Raw genomic sequence first — 12028 nt, 5'->3', positions numbered from 1 at the left:
AGGGGGCAAGGTGGGTCCCAGATGCTCTGCCAGGGGGCAAGGAGCGTACCAGATGCTCTGCTAGCGGGCAAGGCGGGTCCCAGATGCTCTGCTAGGGGGTAAGGCGGGTCCCAGGGGAGTGGAAAGAGGCTCCTTACCTGTCTCCTGGTCCAAGCACAATGACTCAGCAGCACTGGCCACAGGGATACTGTAGCATAAGCTGATTTTAAAAGCACACAGATGGACCGGGTTGCCATTTAAAACACCATTTGTAGGAAATCTGCTTTTGGAAATACCTTAGCGCTGCACACTTTGATGGAATGCTGTCCTCCCTGGCTTTATCTCTGGTATTCGTTCTGCAGGGAAGATACTCCTGAGAATTGAATTTAGCTTTCTGGTCTTCAGAATCATTCTTCTCAACTTTTTCATATTGAATATATAAATTTATTCATTCTCATTCTCTCTCTCTCTGTCCCTCCTCTTCCACCTCTTCTCACCCCTAGCTAAATTTCTTTCCCTAGTGGCCAAGGGGTAACTTGGGGTTTTGTTTTTGTTTTTGTGAATCAGTCCTGCCCAAATAAATGAATCTGGGGCAGAGGAAAAGCCCTTTCTCTCCCATTAGAAATTCATCCTCGGTGCACAGAAGCAGGCAGGAGGACAGAAAGCCTGCCAATTAGGCCCTGCTTGCTCCCCAGCCCCCTCGCCCACTGCAGTGTGGCAGGCGGCCAAGGGTCCTCCTTGTCGCCCTGCAGCGGTGATCTGGGCTGTCCCTCATAGCAGCTCTTTTTCCCAGATATCTGTAGTCAATGTGCAGATTCCACCCGGTTTTGGTGTCTCGGTGCAGCTCTCTGGGCTGTTAGGTCTGAAATGGTGGAGTGAACCATGCCAAATAGATTTGTCAAGTCTGCTGCAGTTTGAGTGGACGCCACCGAGGGAGGCAGGGTGAGGAGGGGACTCTGGCGCAGTTGGGGGAGAGAGTTCGTCCATGCCGGGTGCTACCACTGAGTTTCTTTGTAGCCACTGGATGGTGGGCACTGTGCCAAGCTAGCTGGTACTAAGTGGTGGGCTTGAAAGTGAAATTCTGACAACAGGACGTAGTGGAGCAGCACAGCAGAGAGGGAAGCAGCAGGCTGCTCGGCTCCGAGGTGCAGGGGGAGGGTTACAAACGCCTTCTTAGGGCACAGGGAGGAAAGAGGGGATTGTGACATTTGGGGCAGAAATATGGGAACTTGATTTTAATTCCCTGGCCACTGTCAACACCAATGTAGCATATCAAAGACCAGGGAATCGGGGAAGTCTGAGAAAAGTAAGATTAATGAGCACTCAGGGTGGTGGGGAATGGCTGCGCCGTGACGCTGAGAGACACTATTTACAAAGTGGACCCAGGCTGGGTGGAGGCAAGGCCTATGAAGGAACGACTCCCTCTGAGCTGCCAGGAGGTGAGGAACACTAAGGACTCTTTTCCAGCCTTTCCCAGACAATGAACAGCCTCTTCCTAATTTCTTGCCATCCAACAGGTAATCATGAGGCTGCCTGTAAGCCGGTAACACTACTGTGGGGTCACTGCGAGCCTCCCCCTGGCCAAATGCAGCCCACTGGCACAGACTACAAGCACAGCACACTCCCAAATCCACATCCAAGTCCACATGCTGTAAATATGGAACCCATGATTTTCACATAGGGTGGGCCCGCCTCTTGTATATTTATGGCTTAACCACAGGCAGAGAGTTTGTCCTCCTGATGGAACCCATATTCATCCCTTGTGCTCCCTTAGATTATACAAATTGCTTCACATACATTTCTTCAGAAACCACAAGCAGAAACTACTGCGTTTACTCTCCCCAGATGTATTAGCAACACCCCAGACCCAGACATGGCATTGTCAGTGCCACAGTGGACGGTTGACACGTGTGTGCAGGATCATAGGCACAGTTAGGTCCCTTCACACCATAAGAAGGGTGTGGGGGTACAGGGGCACAGAGCCTTGGTCAAGGTCTGTCCTCTGGGAGGCAGATTCTCTGAGTCTGCCCTGAGGGGCACCTGAGGAGTGGAGTGATGCCTAGTGCCAGGACAGGGGACAGAGACCACTGCCTTTCCTCCGCTAAGCTCTTTGACAACTTGTTGCTTTGTCACAGCGTTGCTGGGCTGTGCTGATATAGTTAGAAGAAAGTTGGGCTAAAAGAGAGAGTCTGTAGGGGTGCCAAATACACTCTGGTGGCCAGATGGAGGATAAAAAGGTGGGGACAGTGTGGAGGTAAGGCTTAGGTCCAAGAGTTTGCAGAATTACCCTGTAATAAGCAGCAGGAAAGCTCCAAGCTCATCATATTAATGTAACAGTGACCTCCAAGGGACTCAGAAAAGCCTCAGGCAGCGGCCTGTTTGCTTCAGAATTTCACAGTGCTTCAGGACCGTGGAATGGAAGCTCTCAGACAAAATAACTTGCCCTAGGGACTGGGGTAAGAGTGGAGTCCCCATGGATAGAGGCTGGTGGCCAGGCTTGAATTTCCAGGCTGGTTCTCTCAGCAGTCTGACCTAGGACTTATCCCTATCTTAAGTCCAGAGGGAAACTGGCTTTGTAGGGTTCCGCCTAAGGGCCAAGAGGTATGCATTTTCCTGGAGAACCTCCTCTCCAGTGGAGGTCTGAGCACAAGATGTGCACAGACAGAGCGGCCTATTCTGCCGGGCCCCACCCCAGAACCATGAGGACAGAGAGCTGAAAGAAGTTGCTGTTTGTTTGATTTGGCCACATCCTTTCAAAATAAACTCCCCACTTCAAAAATCCTCTATTTTACATTTATTTTCTAAATTAAAACAAACCATTTTTAAATCAGAGACTTGAGAGGAGAGAGCACAAGCAGTGTCAGGAAAACCAAACCCCCAATCAGTCGGCTAACAGAAGCTGGTGACATCTATTTTCAGACCTTCTTAGATGATGTGCTGCATGACCTTGAAATTCCTCTTAATAGCTCCAAGCCTCAGTGTTTCCACCAGCCCAAATGGAACGGTGCTGAGGCTTCTGTGGGCATAGCGCCTTGAGAGCTGTAGATGGAAAGCTCTCTGCAGATATAATTAATGTATTAGACCCACAAAGCTCTTCTTGAGCAGAAGCGAGTTATCAATTTAAAAGGTAACAAGGCCCCCTGGGATGTTTATCAGCCTCTTTTGAAATCATAGGTCTGCAGTGGGCGGTGAGAAGTCCTGCAGGCCTCTCCCTGCATCTGGTGGGGCCTGCACTTGTGCCTCTAGGCTGAGTGCCCTTCCCCCCAGCCTTGCTCTTCTGCTGAGAAGGCGGTTATTCCTCCAGCTGGTCACTTGAATTTTCAAAAGAAACTTCTTTTTTTTTTAAACATCCTAGTGGATGACTAGCTTCTCCTTGTTACTTTAGGGGTGGTAATTTTGTTTGTCATAATAAGATTAGCACAATGCCTCCAACAATCCTGGGCTCCAGCCTCCAGAAGTCATGGATAGAGTGGTATCTTCTAACCGTGCTTATGTGTGCTCTGAAGACCCCAATACTCCTTCCAAGTTCACATCCCTCAGTCTATCTTCTCCCTCTATTATAGCTGAGAAGAATCCAGTGCCCTAGGTAATTAAGTTTGTCCCTTATCCATTTGCCATAGGATGAGCTCAGACCTTTAGCCTCTCCACTTAGGAAGCTCAAGGGAAAATGTCATTATACATAAGCTTGAACCTTTTCTCTAACAGGCGCCCATAGCCAGCGTCACCCAGCTCCCATGGGCACCGAACTGTCTCCAGGAACCGAGGCCAGCCTCCCTGGCGCACCCAGCCTTGATGCTAAAGTAGTCTTCTTGCTCCCAGGCCAATACTATGCACAGATGCCAGCAACAAAGAGCAGATAGAGGGGACATGCAAGGGGGCTATGATTTTGCTTGGGCTGAGGAAATGCTTTCCTTGATCCAACCCCCTAGATGGGCAATGGAGTGAAGGCCTTACCTGGTAGATGGTCACACTCTCTGCTGTCACCATGTCCCTGCTCTCTGGCTTGCTGGTTTGCTGACACTCCACTGGGACAGGTGGCATGCAGGTGGCAGAGGCACTCTGGAACCTCTCTACCTGTTCCCTAAACTCCCTTCTGCTCACCTGGGAATTATAGGTGCCTCCTTGACAAAAAAAAAAATAAATAACCTCTAACATCTGTGTTGGGAGGCTTTCAGGTAGCCCACCCCTCCCCAGCCAAAACACTTGTATTTCTCACTACATCTTTATAGGAGGACTTTGGCCATTCCCATCCAGCCCAAATCACGGCTCTTCCCCCGCCCCACGCTCCTCCAGCCCCAGATCACTGAGCTACCCTCCACTTCCCTCTTCCCTGATGCTTTCCTGTCTCAAATCCTGAAACCCTAATCCTGTTAGTATGCTGTGTTCCAGGGCTCAGCGTCTCGATGGGGGTAACATAATCCTGCCATAAATCTAGCAGAGCCCACAAGGCCCACACAGATGGGGATGATCACATCCCCCAGCCGTCCCCAGAACCACGCACCCTGCTCCTGTGGCAGGAAAAGTGCCTGATGACAAAAACAGCCCCCGAGTGAAGGAGGATGAGCGCGGAGGTCATCACAGTCATTAGTGAGCATTTGGTTGTTAGGGAGCTTCTTTGCCTTCCCCTTCCCCACCCTCCCTTAATCTGTCTCTGGTATACACACACACATATCCCTTCTGATTCTGTATCTGGCTAAGTTCCCACATCCACTAGAATCAAAGAAGCTTTAAAAAAAAATTTGTTATAGTCTTTCAAGGGGAGTTTTACAAGAGAAATAGCAGGACCTTGATTTACAAACCACCACCAAAAAGCCCTTACCTTAACATCATGTTCCCCCAGTGCAATTGTTCCCTCCCCCTCCTTGCCTGTTTGGTGCAACAAATTAATTAAACAGGATGGCATTCATTGATTAACAATTTATTTTTACGTGTTGACCCAATGGCTAGTTTAGAGCACTCACAAGGAAGGGTAGGGTGAGGGAGGACAGCCACTGGGTCCTGCAGTCAGGATCAGTTGTTCTAATTGTTTCTGAGACCGATTTTTAAAACATACTTCTGGTTTTCCCAGTTTCTGCCCTCTGTTCCTGCCACCGTTCTCTTCTGCCTGCTTTGTTCTCCTCCTCCTCGAGTGTCTGTGCCAAGTAGATTGAAAAGGAGAACTTTAGATGCAATGAAACATTTATTAGTGGAGAGAAATGTTTATTACAAAAAAGAAGAAGAATATCGCATGCACCATTTCTACCTCAGGGCTCCAGCATCGTGCTATCTTTGAAAAATTTTCCTGCTTTTTTTGCAGTCCCTGGGGCTGGCTGAGTTCAGATATTTACAGCAGAATAGAAGTAAACAGTAGGTCACACCATAGGCAATGAAGAGACAGGCTTGTGCAGGCCGACTACTGAAGCCCGGCTCAAATCGGAAGCAATGTACGTAAGGGGGATGGCCTCTGTCCAGGGAAGGGCCTGCCTCATTTGGGGTTAAAACAGCCCAGTAAGCCTGTGAAACTACACTGTCTTTCCTTCTAGGAGCTCAAGGATTTTGTCAGAATCTTCTCGTGGGCCCCCCGAGGCAGTGTGGTGGCATGCAATGTCAATACCATCCTGGGCACGTTAATAGCAAAGATTACTGGTGTGTAGGAAAGGGAATTAGGTCAGGCAGGGAATCCCCCGCCTGCAGGCCAGGAAGGTAGACGTGTGCTAGAGTTGAAAGTTCTTCAAAGACAACTTGAGGGGTGAGCAAAGGCGTCTGTAACTAGAAATGGGGTGAGAAACAGAGAAAAGGCGACCTCAAAAACCACCAGGGATGTGCTCTGGTTAGATGCTTCCTACTAGATTTTATATAGTAGATACCATTTTCTTTTATATTCTATAGTCCATATAGTCCCTGCCTGGCAGACTCACTGGCATGGTCAAAACTCACTGATTTTCTTTTCCCTGGGGGGGTGGAGGGGGAGATAAAAACTAAACTGGCATGCTAGGTAGCAGTCAATTTAATTGGCAAATGTCCTCTGCCCCGAGAGGTGTGCATCAGAAAACCCAGAAATGTTGCTGGTTTTCAGATTCTTTCATACTAAAAATAAACCAAAGTTCTCAAGAACGGATCGGAAAGTGTTGGATAATGTTCAGGATTCAGCAGGGCACCAAATGGATTATCCAGACCACTTTGTACCCTGAATCGTTTTTTGAACTTGATTTGCAGAGATGCACTTGAAGAAATCTTTATGTTTATGATAGCTTCTTTTTTTTTAACACACACACATATTTTTAATAATTACAGCACAATCAACACTGTCCCCAGAAAGCTAGGGTCACCTTGAACGTACTGATTTTTCTTTCGGTGGTAAACAACTACATTAATATTTTCTTTTTAAAACAAATAAAAAGGCATATCTTCTGTGACATCCAGCTTTTAAAGCAGGCGTTAATGTTTGATCACTGTGTTTGATACGTGCCTACCTGGGGATAGCATATGTGGCAATGCACTGATTTTTCTCAGCGTTGCAAACACCTCAGTGCAGTTACAGTTTGAAATTTTTTGGCCTCAAGGTGGGACTTGGGAATCATGGCTCTCAGAATTCTCCCAGTTCTCCAAAGACCCATGTGTTACTTGTGACTTGGCCTCTACTCTGACATTTGTCCTGGGTGTTATGGGGACACTGGGGCCAGCAGGGAGGGACAGGAGCGTCTATCTGCAAGCCTGTTATGACTTTATTTTCCTGAAGGAGAAACCAAGGTATCTAAAGTTTATTGATTTGCCTATAGAGATTCAGCAAGTCGGCAGGGAGCAGGGAATAAAACCAATTTCCTGGCATCATTTCCCACGCGCACAACCCCTTACCTTGCAATGCCCAGACTGGAAGCCAAGAATCCATCTGAGGGAATTTGATCAGAAAACATATGAAGGGTGATTCTAAAACCACAGAAGCATCGAGAAAGTCATAAAGATGTATAATATATGATAGCATTTACCAGCTATAAATAGGGGAGACGCAGGGAGAAAAACAGAGACCTCGTAAATCCATTGGGTCAGAAGAAATAGAAACTGCTTAATATTTCATTAAAAATGGATTTTCATAAATTGCACTCTGATATCTTACGGCAAAGAAACAATATGTAAGAACCAAGGTGTTGTTATTCATTACTCTGTTATGAATAATTTGAACTGTTATTGAACCAACACATCAACAAGGTGTACTCTCCCTGTGAATGGGGCTCTCACCATGTGTCCTGGGCATGATTTGCAGCGTATCAAAAATCCATAGCACTTGTCCACAAAAGCTCTTAGGCTGTGAGGGTCAACAGGTAACTAAAATGCCCCTGACAAAGTGGACGCTCTTGTGAAGAAAGGCTTAGAAGCGGGGGGCCAGAGAGGACCTTACAAATCAACTCATTCAATCCCCTCATTTAGCAGAGGAGGAAATTGGGGCCCAAGGGAGGTAGAGATATTTGCCCACACTTATGAGCTAATTAGCAGCAGAGCCTGGCTAATGATTCAGTGGGCATTTTTTTGCTTTTGCTTCTACACCACAGTCAGAGTGAGAGCTGTGTTTAAAAATCTAATAAAGTAAGATGCTCTTCCTTTAGCCAAGGGCCCAGAGAACAGAGGGCAGATATGAAAACGGGTGGAGGGCAAACAAGAAACCAGTAAGGAGCTAGGCCCAGAAATGTGAAAGATAATTCAAAGCCACGTTGAAAAGATCCTTCCTCTGATGGCAGGGGTGGGAGAAGAGTGAACAGAATGAACAGCAGAGGGAAGTTCAACGTGAGCAGCCTGGGGGAGGGGGGATAAATGGTGCTCTTGCCTCCTTCCATGCCGGGCGCCCCTGCAGGCACAGAGCAGGGACTTCATCCAAAGCCTGTGGCCACACATGTCCTCCCTGGACACAGCCCACGAGAGTGCACAACCCCTGCCCACATGCAGCCCTGCTCACACCTACACCACCCTTCAAAGACAGCCCCAATACACAATCATTTCCTCCCTAAGGGAGGAGAGAAAAGGTTACTTGGTGTTGTCTGCCAAGGCTGAGAAATGAAGGGGTCAGATAAGATAAAATTGGATATTAAAAACACATAAGACGTGCTGTGATTCTAAACGGTACCAGCGTGGTGTGGGTGCTGAGGATTGGCAGCTGGGTTAAAGTTCACATCCACTCAACTCGTCAATTATGTATTCACGGGGCAAGCAAAGCTATTTCCCGCCAACCTGAACTCCTCGGCATCTCCTGAGGGAGGCCACACACAGCCCAGCACCGTCCTCAGGGAGCAGGCCAGTGGGGCCCCCACCACGCACACACTGCTCACAGCACCCATCTGAAATAAACAAAGCACTGCATTTGCTCCTTCCTCGCCAAAACAAGACAAAAAAACAAGCAAAAGACCTCTGCCTCGGATGAGTTCTGGGAGAACCGATTAATCTCTTTCCCTTGGATTCACTCCTCCCACCCCTGTCCTGACCGCTCAGAGCCCTTTATCAGCAGGGAGGGAACAGGGTCACCCTCTTCCCGTGGGCCTTCCCCCTAGTTTCTGGCCCAGCCCTCTGTCCTTCTTTCTCCTGGCCCCCTCTTTTTCCTGTGCTAACTTTGTCTTCCCACTCTTCCCCATCCTCGATCATTAAGCAGTATACTTGAACCCCGGGGAGGTGAATGGTCCACCAGTCCGTCCTCTGTGCTCTCTGCTGCCAACAGGGCCACAGGAGTAGAAAGTGATGGTCTTAGGAAAACGAAGAGCTTTTCAGGGGAGCAGAGGGACCAGCAAGCTGGGTAGGCAGGGTGGGAGCCCTCAGATTTGGCAGGCTTGGCACCAGAACAGTGGTTAAAACCAAGTATGGTGAACTGATGAAAACCTGTCTTCTTCTTTGTCCTGAGCAAGCTACTTCCCTTCATTTAGTTGTACAAGGTATGATGTCTTCCCCCACGTCAGTGATGTGCTACTAAGTGGTTCCAACCTTCAACCTTAGCACATGGGAAATACAGAGAGCTGAAGGTTGCCAAGGGATGGAGTTCCTGCAGAAGAAAGGACTATATCCTTAACTGGCTCCAAATTCCTATGCTGTTCCTTGCCATTATTCAAAGTCAGTCTAAGGTGGGATTATAAACTCATGCTGGGAGCACACCACCAGACAGCAACTCTATTTCCATTCAACCCATGCTTAGAGATCTTGTGGATCCATGACTCCTAGCCACTGACATAAGTACCTCAAATTTATTAAGAGATGAAAATCAACCTAGAAAACCACCAGCTTACAGCCTACAAACTTGGAAAGGGCCTTGGATGCAGACAAGCATCTCTGAGCCTCAGTTTCCTCATCAATAAAGTTAAGATAACAATACTTATCTTCTGATATGTTGCAGACGTAATGTGTTTACAGCGTCTGGTGCAGATGTATTTAAATACACCAGTCTCTGCACTGCTCTTGCCCCAGCCCTGCTGGTATCCTGAACATTAGGTATGTCCAGGCTGTTAAGAGCTAAAACATCAAGTTCCCCTATGCAGGAGACATCACTGGCTGTGGCAGAGCTGGCTATAAGTCGATTCACAGAGTCCCCTGTTGTTATACCAAGGACAGGTACAGAAGTGATGGTTGGTAGTTTGGGGGGTGAGTTTTTATAGATTTACACATGATGGTAGGCTGGTTGTGAGTTTTTATAGATTTAGAAGTGATGGTTGTTGGCTGTTCCCCTCTACCCTTATCCAGAAAAACCAAGAGAAATTCACATCTACTTGCTCCAGTTACTTTTTTTTTTAATGGAAACAAAACAAAAAGGAAAAAAAAAAAGCATAAGGTCCATATGGCAGTTATTGATTTGGGCCATCTGGTAAGCTAGGACTCGTTCCTACCATGTTGAATCAGAAGCCTCTCTGAAAAGCCTTTCCTCCCATAAGAGATGTATTGGTCAGATGGGGACCGGGATGGATTTCATTACAGGGTGGGGATTACAGCGAGAGGAAGCCAGAACAGGACTCTGAGGGACTGTCTGCAACCCTGACCCTGCAACGCAGACCAGAGAGAACCAAAAATGTGTTGATTGACACAGGGGTGCGCTGGGGGTGGGTGGTTCCCCCTTATCCTGTCACACACTGGTGGGGTGGGATGGCATCGAGTAACTAGCAAAAACAATTGTGAAGCACTTTATAATTACAAAATGCTCTTCAAGTGTTCCTGGGTGTGGAAGAAGAGGGAGTGTGAGTTCCCCGTCGTGAGTGAGATCTGCTAGTCCTAAAACATGCCGTGTATTTCGCTTTCATTTTTAAAGAACATTCTACTTTTTCCCCCTCTCTCTCTCTGCTTGTTTTCCTTTCAAGGCTCCTTCCTCTGCTTGCTCTCAGCCCAGAGGCAAAATGTTCCTTCCCTCTAAAAGTTTGTGTGAAGACCATTTATTGTTCTCAAGTTGGAACAATGTGACAAATTTTGTTTTACAGTGTTTCTTTTTAAAAGCCCCAAACAACAAACCCAGTGATTGTTTGTAAGCTTGAGGGAACTAAAAGTCAACAGAACTTTAAAGACCGCCTAGTGGCCAACCTACACACAGGGGCCTCAGTGATGCAGTTTTGTGTGTGACATTGCAGGTGTTTCAGGCCAACAGCGACGCGACCGAGGTGGTCCTGAACAAGCTGCACTCACCCCTGCTGACGCGGTTCGTCAGGATCCGCCCTCAGACCTGGCACTTGGGCATCGCCCTGCGGCTGGAGCTCTTCGGCTGCCGAGTCACAGGTGAGACAGGAGCTCCGATGAGGTTGGGGAACTGAGTACTTTCCCCAAAAGGACCAGCAGAAAAACTCAAGTCCTCCCCGCATTTGCCTTTCATGCATTCAGAATGTATTTGTCAAGTGTCTATTAGAAAACCTCTGCCAGCTAACATTTACAGAACACAAGCTATGTACCAGGTTTCATTCTAAGCACCTAGAGCAGTGTTTTTCAACCATTTTTTTTTAATCTCCCGGCACACTTGAACCTATAGTTAAACTTCCACAGCACACCTCAATTATGTCAATTTAAAAAAAAGAATATACTTACTGTGCTTTGAACTTCTCTAGAAAATAATTTAATTAATGATCTTTAAAAATTTCCAGGCATACCTAAGATCTTCTCACAACACACCAATGTGCCACAGCACATCAGTTAAAAATCATTGACCTAAGGTGTGTTATCTTTTTTTTCTTTTTGGAGACAGTCTCACTCTGTAGCTGGAGTGCGGCAGCATCATCATAGCTCGTGGCAACCTTAGACTCCTGAGTCCAAGTGTTCCTTCTGCTTCAGCCTTCCAATCCTGTGACTGTAGGCACACACCAATCCATGCCCAGCTAGTTTTTCTATTTTTAGTAGAGATGGTGTCACACTCTTGCTCAAGCTGGTCTTGAACTCCAGAGCTCAAGGGATCCTCCCACCTCAGCCTCCCAGAGTGCTGGGATTACAGTTGTGAGCCACTGCGCCTGGCCTGGATTATTTTTTATTATCCTCATAAGGACTCTGAGCTGTAGGTATTATTCTATTCTCCTCACTTTATAGATGAGGAAACCAAGACTTCAAGGAGGGAGTTCACTCAGACAGTAAGTGGCAGAGCCATTGTTTGAATCTAAGCATCTGCAGTCTAAAGCCCAGGCTCTCAGATAATATTCTCTACTGCCTCGAATGGGGGCCACAGTGCTCGGATAGAATGGTGGGCACAGCAGACCTAGTTCTGAGTGAGCATATGGACAAGTTGGGCAAACATATAATAACAAACAAACTCATAAATAAATATAAAATTAAAACTAGATGTACATCTAGAAACAAAGGCTTGTGATTCTTGGAATTGCACCGTAGGAGATCTGAGCCAGTCTGGGAGGTCAAGGAGGACGTCCTTGAGGAGGTGATGTTAAGCTGACTTTAGAAAGCAGACAGATGTCCCCTGGTAAAGAGGGAGGGAGAGTGCACCAGGCAATGGTCACATCTTGCTCAATGGCACTGTGCCAAGAGGGAATAAAGAAAAAGTGAGGGGGTGTGGGCACAGTATATGGGCTGAAACCCAAAGGGTACAGATTGGAGAGGACCAGAGTGGGAGTTGGGGCCCCTG

At 47.4% G+C, this 12028-nt stretch overlaps 1 protein-coding gene across 1 annotated transcript in view; it reads left to right on the top strand.

Annotated features, from left to right (window-relative positions):
• Positions 1-12028, top strand: part of NRP2 (neuropilin 2) — a 101939-nt gene that overhangs the window by 34936 nt on the left and 54975 nt on the right. Inside the window, exon 8 of the mRNA XM_023510376.1 lies at positions 10542-10679. Coding sequence (XP_023366144.1) covers positions 10542-10679 — 138 coding nt within the window. The remainder of the gene's footprint in view (positions 1-10541; positions 10680-12028) is intronic.

This window comes from Otolemur garnettii, unplaced genomic scaffold, assembly GCF_000181295.1.
Source record: "Otolemur garnettii isolate 467f Iridium unplaced genomic scaffold, OtoGar3 scaffold00013, whole genome shotgun sequence".
In the NCBI taxonomy this organism is placed as follows: domain Eukaryota; kingdom Metazoa; phylum Chordata; class Mammalia; order Primates; family Galagidae; genus Otolemur; species Otolemur garnettii.
This window is presented reverse-complemented; position numbering and strand designations above follow the sequence as displayed.